The sequence below is a fragment of the Myotis brandtii genome, unplaced genomic scaffold, assembly GCF_000412655.1.
Source record: "Myotis brandtii unplaced genomic scaffold, ASM41265v1 scaffold668, whole genome shotgun sequence".
Classification (NCBI taxonomy): domain Eukaryota; kingdom Metazoa; phylum Chordata; class Mammalia; order Chiroptera; family Vespertilionidae; genus Myotis; species Myotis brandtii.
Genome location: NW_005370597.1, coordinates 3,304,757 through 3,314,424, shown reverse-complemented (window position 1 = coordinate 3,314,424; position 9,668 = coordinate 3,304,757). Strand labels below are relative to the sequence as shown.

The following is a 9,668-nucleotide window of genomic DNA, read 5'->3' as shown; positions in this document are numbered from 1 at the left end:
GCGCGCCTGCAGCGTCAGCTCAAAGGCGCGCAGCTGCTCGTGGTCGAAGGCGCGCTGCGCGAACACCACCCCGCTCTGCGCGCTCACGGACACGTAGGACGACAGCGCCCGTGGCTCCAGGTCGCTGGCCACGATGGAGTAGGTGATCTGGCTGTTGAGTCCCAGGTCGGGGTCAGAGGCGCTGACCTGCGCTATGGAGGCACCCGGTGGGTTATTTTCTGCCACGCGGACCAGATAAGAGGCCTGGTGGAAAACAGGAGCATTGTCGTTGACATCATCGATGTTTAAGGTGACACTTGTTTTGGAGGAGAGGGGAGGTTTGCCCTTGTCGGTGGCTGTGATGGTGATGTTGTATTCCGTAGTCTGCTCTCGATCTAGGGCTCCATCTGTCACCAACTTGTATGTATTTTTTGTATCTTGAACTATTTTAAATGGTGAGTTTCCATGTAGTTGGCATAGGATTTCCCCATTAAAGCCAGAATCCAGATCATGTGTTTTTATCAGGGCAACAACAGTCCCCAGCTCTACATCTTCTTGTATATGTTTAGATTCAGCATCCAAGGTTATCTCAGGAGCATTATCATTTTCATCCAAAATATCTATCTGTATTTTACAATGTGCTGTGTGACGTCCACCATCCTTTGCTTCTACCCCAATTGTATAGCGCTCTCTCTCTTCAAAGTCCAGTCTTCCACCAGTGGAGACTTCCCCTGTTTGACTGTTCAGCTTGAACAGCTGTCTCACTGCCTTACCAATGTTGATAAAAGTGTAGGTGATTTCGGCATTGATGCCTTCATCTAAGTCAGTGGCCATCACTCTTAGCACAGAGGAGCCAACTGGCAGGTTCTCTGGAACACTGACCCTGTAGGTGTCCTGGGTGAACACTGGGGGGTTATCATTTGCATCTGCTACAATCACCCTGATCTGGGTAGTGCAACTTCTGGCAGGCTCACCCCCATCCACAGCAGTGAGGACCAGGTGGTGGTAAGACTGCTCTTCCCTGTCCAGGGGAGCCTTCAGTACCAGTTCTGGGTACGTAGTGCCATCAGGGTTCTCTTTCTGGGTCAAAGAGAAGTGTGGGTTGGGGCTGAGGTAGTACTGCTGCAGGGAATTGACCCCTACATCAGAGTCTTGTGCGGATTCCAAGGCAAAGGTGGCTCCAGTTAGGGCCAGTTCACTGATTTCCAGTTCAGTGATATTTTGGCTGAAGGTCGGTGGGTTGTCGTTGACATCCTGAATCACCACGGCTATATGAAAAAAGTTCAAAGGCTTTTCAGCAACCATTTCGAATTCCAGAACGCAGGTTGACTTCTTGCCACAAATCTGCTCTCGGTCTATACGGTCGCCCACAAGTAAGTCCCCGTTCTCGGTGTTCACTGTAAAGAATTTCTTCTTGGCACTAATCCGCAGGTTCTGAGTAGGCAAATCTCGCACACCAAGCCCCAGATCCTTGGCGAGGTTCCCCACCAGCGAGCCCCTGGCCACCTCCTCGGGAATCGTGTAGCGGATATGCTCGGCGAGCGCCGGGCAGAACAAAGGCAACAGGAGGAGAAAGGGCATTCGCCTCCGCCCAGCCTGGCCCTGCGGTCCCCAGCGGTTTCCCATCCCGCTTTCTGAGCGTTTTCCTTACTGATTCCGAGGAGCAGCGATCGATCCCTAAATAATCCCAAGAATTCTCTGAGCAAGAGTGATTCCTTGATTTGTCTTGGCAGGCAAATTCTCTGATAGCTAGCTTCTCTGCGGAGAGCCGGAGAGTGCACAGTTCTTCCGATTCCTCGGTCTGATGGCGATTCCTTTTCAGTCAAGAGCCGACACTTCGCTCAGTACTAGCCGACAGCGGCACCCCGCGTCTCGGACGCAGAACTGCAGTAGTGGTTACTAAATCAGCTCCAAATCGGAGCCGCCTAGAATACAATTCCACTGTGTCCTGATGCAGATACTTTTCTTCCCATTTTACAAGGATATAACATTTTAAATGTTTACTATATCTTCGGTCTGGTTGTCATTTCTTTGAATGTGAACTGTACTCATCCAAATTAAGTGAGTTTTACTCGTCAGAGAGCAGAAGTACCTTGCTGAAGATATGTATTGACATAGTTGTGCTTTTAGTTTTCATTGCCATAAAATGGTCATAACAACATATTCCCTGCTTACCTTAGTAGAAATGAGGGCAAAATAAAATAATATATAGGAAGTAATACAAATGAAATAGTGTTGGTGGTGGCAGATGGTGTAATTCGTAAATTCTTAAAATGACAATTTGTATGGTTATTCCACTCTAGTTTCTTTTCTTGTTACTTATAAAATTAATAAATCTCATAGCTTTTAGTTTTATCCTATGCCTCACTTTCGTCTATCTTATCTTTATCATCTTCTTCCCAAAGTAATTGATAGATATCAAGGAGGTTGGTGGTCTTTACAAAATAGAAGTATGGTAAGAAGCAAGATACTCTATTTTCCTTAGTTTCCAAGTGTCTACTGCCAATTAAATGATTGTGATTTAAAAATTATACTACTCATTTTATTTTTCTGCAATACATTACTGTCATCTTTAATTGCATTGTTTCTTCTCAAGTATCTTAACAGTGGTGAGTTATTCGGATTATGGGGGTGAAGTATGAGACTAATGATTATATATCCCAAAGAGAGTAATCTATGTTGTCCACTTTTCTTTGGGCCCCAGGTCATACTTTGATAATTATTGACACTTTCTTTGTCAATAAGCATGCCAATTTCCATGTTTCTGATGGATGTATTACAGTTTCTATTCCATTTTCAAACTAGAAATATTCATAAAGAAATTGTTTTAAACCTACATAACGTCATTCTAAAATTTGACAGGTGTGTAGCAATGTTGAACTCATAATGGAATACTATTAGAGAAACTTAAACTGCTCATTGTATTTAGCATTCTAGACAGAAACTCATTAGCATCTCTATACAAACATAAAAACATTACTTACTCAAGACTTTGTTCCAAAACATGACTAAGTGCCTTTCCACCACATATGAACACTTCAATTAGTACAGGAAAGTTATTTTTTTCAGAACACACATGAAACTAAAGATTTAAACATTTTAAGAGTATGTGGTATAGAGTATGTACACATGCGGAGTGTGTAAATCAAGCATTTTATTATGTAAAGTATACTTAAAATATACTCATAAAATTTAAGACCCATAGACCAGGATTTTATTAAGAAAAATCTATTAATTTAAGATAAGCACAGCCCCTGATGAATGAGTTGTAAACATTGAAACCATTGTAAAGTTGCATTGATTTTCCAAACACAAATGTAAAGTTTATCCAAGTTTATAAAGTCTATAGAGGTTTAAAAGGTATTTCTCCATTGCATGAAAAAGTTAACTCAGGACACATACCCAACTCTATAACCTTTTCTTTAAAAAATGCAAAAGAGAGTTTTTATATAGAAGTGAATGATACCAGTATCTATCATACAGATTCTCTTGTTGCTCTTTAGATGCACTCACTATTCAGTGAGTCTGTACATTTTACATGAAGGTCAGAATTGTCTATATATAGACATAATTAGATCCTCTTCAAATAAATGTTTAAAAAGTATTTAAAAATAAAAACCAAGTGGTCCTATGTTCCCAAATGTATCAACAAACCTTTGATATGGTTGAGTAATATAGCCTATTATCCCATTAATATTTTATTTCCATTTCCTCCCATTTATTAATACGTTGTAGCTGATGTTCAAACTGTTGAAAGCACAAAATTTGAAAGATAAAAAAAATCTTTTGAAAAGAAGCTTCTGAAAATCATCTCTAGTAAATCAGATGCCAAAAGTGAATAGGGTAGTTCTTCCATGACACAACATATACTCATAAAATGTGAGACCCAGAGACCTGCCTTTTATTAAGAAAAATCTTAATTTAAGTTAAACATAGCCCTGATAAATTAGTTTTACAATTTGAAACAATTTAAAAGTTGAATTGACTTTCCAAACACAAATCTTAGTCTCTTATAATAAAGCAGAATTATATGCAAATATTCAGGTAGATATTGATTCTGAAAAGTGAAAGGGTTACCTGTAACTAGAAGGTGCCAGGTATGTGGCATATTTGAATTTGATGAATGTAGTGATATCTAAATCTTTGGAGATTTTAAACTGCATCACAGAATAAAGCACAATTGTAAGGCCCCTCACTGATTTCTTCTCTCAACTAATTCACACATCTAATAATTTCATGGTTTAACCCAAACTTTCCAGATTTCAGAACTCCACAAACATTATCATCAATATAAATTTAATCTTTTTTCTCACATTTCTCATGCAGACTTTTTCTGTATTTTTCCAGTGATTTATTAAAATATGTAAATTATTTCCTTATGCAAACAGCAGATATGCTAAACCATAATATCCTTTCTAAAACATATTCACAATTGGTGTTTAGGCAAATATTCAAAAGAAAACATTATCTAACAGTTAAACTAATCAAACAAGATAATAACAGTTCTGAGTATAAGAAAGTCTTTGTGTGAAGTGATTATGTTTAACCACTTCTAAAGTACTTGTTTAAAAAATAATAAAGTACTCTTTTCATTTAAGTGTATGGATATCAGCTAGATTTCCTAAAATATCCACATATTGAAAAAATAAGATACTATACCCAAAATATAATTTGATAACAAATGGAGAAAGCATTAATTATCAAATTACACTAAGCTAATCTCTAAATAAAGCAAATAATGATTCACTATTTACATAATTAACCTATTTGAATGTGGAAGAAAAATAACTGAGGAAACAAATGAACAAAATACTCTAAGCATCCCTACTAAGAAAGAAAACTCACCTGAACAACTTCTAGTTCTTCATTTGCATTTATCTTCTCTGATATCAGAAGAGGCTCGCTTTTCGCACAGCTCTCCTGGCTGATGAGTGTGTCAGCATAGTTGGGTTGGGGGAAGATCAGGTGACTCTTCCCTGAGTCAGCAGTGAGGCAGACCTCATGGGAATAGGTCTGCAAGAAAGCCCGCACCCCGTCCACGTCCATAAAGTGCGAGGCAGGTACGCCCACCAACCCACCTCCAGAACTCTGCAGATGGCGTGACGTGTGCCAGCGCCTCAGCCTGAGTGCCAGCAGGATGATGACAAAGGCGAGAAAGACGCAGGAGACCGCAGCCACTGCCACCACCAGGTACAGAGTGAGGCTGGAGTCATCAGGGTCAACAGACGGCTCCAGATTGCCCAGGTCAGCCAGGACATCTGGGATGCTGTTAGCCACAGCCACGGTGAGCGTGACTGTCGCTGAGAGAGGGGGCTGGCCATGGTCCTGGACCACCACCACCAGGCTCTGCTTGAGCGCGTCTCTGTCCAGCAGAGCCCGTGCAGTGCGCACCTCGCCAGTGTGCAGCCCCACCATGAAGAGCCCTGGCTCACTGGCCTTTAGCAGACGGTAGGACAGCCAGGCGTTCTGGCCTGAGTCTCTGTCCACTGCCACCACCTTGGTCACCAGGTAGCCAAGCTCTGCGGAACGTGGTGCCAGCTCCACACCGGTGGAACCATCAGTGGGAAGTGTGGGGTAGAGGATTTCAGGAGTGTTGTCATTCTGATCCAACACGAACAGGCTCAGTGACACATTACTGCTAAGTGGAGGGTCTCCACTGTCGCTGGCTGTCACCCACAGTTGCAGGTCTCTAACCTGCTCATAGTCAAAAGAGCTCAGTGCATACAGAACACCGGTGTCAGAGTTTATGGAGACAAAGGAGGAAAGAGGCGTTCCCTGAAACGTGTCCTTGGCTAGAGAATAAGTGACCTGAGCATTGTTGCCACTGTCAGGGTCATTGGCGGTCACAGAGAAGATTGAGATGCCTCTGGGATTGTTTTCTGGAATATAGGTAGAGTATGACATCTGAGGAAAGATGGGAGGATTGTCATTGATGTCTGCCACTTTTAGGGAGATGTGGTTTTCTGTAGACAGGGGTGGGTTTCCACGGTCAATGACAGTTATTGTGATGTTATAATCTGAGATCTCTTCTCTGTCCAGGGTTCTAGTTGTCAATAAATGATAGTAATTATCAACTGATTTTTCCAATTTAAAGGGCAAGTTCCCAGAGATAGAACATGCAATCTCCCCATTCTCTCCAGAATCACCATCATGTACACTAAACAACGCAATTACAGTTCCAGGAAGACAATCTTCAGAGACGGAACTGGCGAGAGAGGTGAGGATCATTTCCGGGACATTGTCATTCACATCCTGTACTGTGACCACCACCTTAGCGCTGGCAAGGAGAGCACCTCCATCCTGAGCTACCACTTCCATGAGGTAGAATCTGGACTCTTCATAATCCAGTGACTGCATTGTTGAAATTTCACCCAGGTTGGAATCAAGTTGGAAAGTCTGTGAAATTTTGTCTTCTTCATTGCGAAAAGAGTAGGTCAATTTTCCATTTATTCCCTCATCTGGATCCGTGGCGGTTAGCGTGAGCAGCCGAGTGCCCACAGGTATGTTCTCTGGAACACTCACTCTGTACTCGGATCGAGTGAACTGGGGCGCGTTATCGTTTGCGTCGAGGACCATCACGCGGATGTGCGTAGTGCTGGAGAGTATGGGGTCTCCGCCATCTAAAGCTGTGAGGAGGAGGTTGTGAACAGCCACTTTCTCCCGGTCCAAGGGCTGTTCCAGTACCAGCTCGGGATATTTTTGTCCATCACTTCCACTTTTCTCATCCAGAGAGAAGTGCATATTGGAACTGAGCTGGTAACTCTGGAGGGAGTTCACACCCACATCCGCATCTCGAGCAAAGGGAAGCACTAACCGTGTCCCTGTAGCAGCATTTTCATTAACTTTTACTTTTACTTCCTCATCGCGGAAACGTGGGAAGTTATCATTAATGTCGATTATTTCTACTTCTACGCCATAAATTTTCATTTTATTCTCAACCAAGATGTTAAAACTCACCAGACACCGCGCGCTCTGAGCGCAGAGCTCCTCCCTGTCTATCCTGCCCGCGGTGACCAAGCTGCCACTTCCTGGGTTCAGAGCAAAAAGCTGAGTCCTACCTCTAGAGACGATGCGGACTCCTCGCTCCGCCAGTTCCTGAGGCTCCAGCCCGAGATCCTTGGCGATGTTGCCCACGAAGGAGCCTTTGTCCAGTTCCTCCTGCACTGAGTAGCGGATCTGCCCGGCCCTGGCTCCCCGCTGCATCCCCAAGAACAGCAGGAGCAGGAGCAGCTCTCTGCAGCCCCAGCCCCTCAGAGCATCCGCCATTGCCTTCTTTCCGACCGGTTTTCTCTTAGTTCTGGTTCCTGCCTGCTGTTTCCTTACTTCTTAAAAGCCAAAGAGTACAAATTCCTTGTTGGAAATGGGAGAGAGGCGCGGGTAGAAGGCTTTTTCCAGGAGCTTGTCCTTCCTGTGTGTGTTTAGTGCGGAAGAAGCTGAGAGTCGGGTCGCATCTAGCAGCAGCTTCTTTCCCACTTTGGTGAACAGCGACGCTCAGAGTCCTAACCAGTTACTACACCAATTCTGTTTTCATATCCTGTTTTATTTTATTTCTAATAATTTGGCCGCATCCTTCACGTATTACTGCGTGACACTGTTTATATTTGATTAAGGTTTAATTTTGAAATAGCAAGACCCATAAACCCCTGAGATCAATATAATAATTAGATTATTTTTACTCTTTAGAAAAGTTTTATTTAATGTGCCATTGAGCCTATGTCCTTTATTTACTTTTTACCTAAATTGAGTCCATTGAATTAGAACATTGTAAGTCTTACTTTTGTAGGTTTTAATATTTCATCGTTGTATTAAGATATATTTATGAAAACTTGCCCATTTGTACATCAAGAATGCCAAGGAAATAAGTCTAGCTCTCAATGCACCTTTGCAAAAAGGTCTACTGATTTATGCAAATTGTATTAGTTGTCATATGCAGAAAGAACTGAGGGTTCATTTTGTTACATGTGAGGTCTTTGAGAAAGTTTCCAGTTTTTCACACTAGAAATAAAGCAGTTACACTATATTAGACTGAGAGTTTGAGTTGGGTTAGCTATGCATTATGCATATTTTCCTATTACCATGTCTAAATTGGAGTCAGACATCATACAGTGACAGGCTCTTGTGGGGAGGGAATCTATATAGTGACTTTAGCAAATGGCTTTAGTTCATCATCCATGCAGAAAATATGTCTATAACTTAACAGTGAGCAGGCAGCCCACTGGACTTTCTATGTTGAGGAATATATTTAAAGTTATCACCTTTATATAGTAGCAAAACCTCATGATTAAAAAAATGGACATGTTGGGGAGTCCATTATGTGAGAGAAGCTATTTTTACTAAATGGTACCTTCATAGGGAATTGAAAAATTAAGATATTCTATATCTATAAATAGAAAATTCAGAAAATGAAGTTTTAAGTACAGAATGTGAGTATAGGTTACAAAATTTTTTTCAAAGTACAGTTTTCACAAGAGCAATTTGTTACTATACATGAGAGAAAAATAATTCTTCCATTATTAAGCACACTGTTAGTAGCAGATACCACAGACCTCAAACTTTGTCCATCCTTTTAAAATAGATCTGGAATCCCAGACACTTAGCTTGCAAAGACACTTAGATTGCTGGTGTGTTTAGGTCAGTCCTACCCATGTTCTGCTGTTGACAAGCCATGACACTTGGGACAATTTTTCCTTTCTTTAGTTCCAAGTTTTCCCAAACTAATAAGATGGGAAGCTCCTTTACTCTGAAATAATATAATTTAAAGAGGAAGTGAAACTAAAATTTGAGTAATAAAAGCCCTGAATATGAAATAAATAGTTTAAGATGCCAATAGTATTAAATCTTCAGAGGCAAGGATTGTAAAGATGAGGAAGAAAGAGAAGTATCTCATTTGGTAAAGCCTTGTAATTCTGAACAAATAACTCTCACATATTAGATAGAAAACCACGTCAAGATTTGGTTAGATAAAATTAAGATAATTAGGGCAGAAAATTGCCTAAATTCAATCCACACGACAATTAAATCTGAAATGAAGACTCCTATTCCACATGGTGCTTTATCAATAAACATTAGAACCCAAAGTGAAAATAAGTTAAAACTCACCTTTAAAATAGTATCTGAGGCAAATGGTTCCTCAGTATCTCCATGATTTGTACTTGGTACCCAAGAGGCATCTTCGCAGAGGAGATCCTGAGGGGGAGCCACTTCCGGGGTTATGTTGAGAAAATTAAACTCTGTCTTAGCTGACTGTGAGGCAACACACAGATTGTAGGAATAGGGCAAAGTCCCCTCACTGTAATTGGGGAGAACCCCAGGTCCAGACTTAGTATTGAGACCAGGCTGAAAGCAGCCCCAAGTAGCGGCACTGGAGGAGCGTCGCAAGCGCAGGGCGACCGCCAGAATCACCGCGAGAAGGAAAAGCACTGAGATCAAGGCCAAGGCCACTACCAGATAGAACTGCAGCTCAGCCTGGGGGTCAGAGGGCATAGGACTTTCGCTGAGATCCGGAAGGGCCTCTTGTAGGCTGTCAGCAAAGACCAGGAGCAGCGTGGCGGTGGCTGAGAGGGGTGGCTGTCCCCCGTCCCGCACGGCCACCAGGAGGCGCTGGCGGGCCGCGTCCCTGTCGCCCAAAGGTCTGGCCGTGCGCACCTCGCCGGTTCGCAGCCCCAGGCTGAACAATCCGGGCTCGCTGG

At 42.4% G+C, this 9,668-nt stretch overlaps 2 protein-coding genes across 5 annotated transcripts in view; both read right to left on the bottom strand.

Moving 5' to 3' along the window:
- LOC106723865 (protocadherin gamma-B3-like) overlaps positions 1 to 1,754 on the bottom strand; it is a 2,189-nt gene extending 435 nt beyond the window's left edge. Inside the window, exon 1 of the mRNA XM_014528995.1 lies at positions 7 to 1,754. Coding sequence (XP_014384481.1) covers positions 7 to 1,605 — 1,599 coding nt within the window. The 5' untranslated portion in view covers positions 1,606 to 1,754. The remainder of the gene's footprint in view (positions 1 to 6) is intronic.
- LOC102248091 (protocadherin gamma-C4) overlaps positions 1 to 9,668 on the bottom strand; it is a 162,808-nt gene that overhangs the window by 119,436 nt on the left and 33,704 nt on the right. The window contains exon 1 of one of the 4 annotated variants that reach the window (XM_014529046.1): positions 9,445 to 9,662. The exons of 2 other annotated variants lie outside the window; for them this stretch is intronic. In XM_014529046.1, coding sequence (XP_014384532.1) covers positions 9,445 to 9,462 — 18 coding nt within the window. In that variant the 5' untranslated portion in view covers positions 9,463 to 9,662. Of the gene's footprint in view, positions 1 to 4,824; positions 7,492 to 9,444; positions 9,663 to 9,668 lie in introns of those variants that run through there. One more of the 4 variants, XM_014529036.1, reaches the window with a different exon arrangement.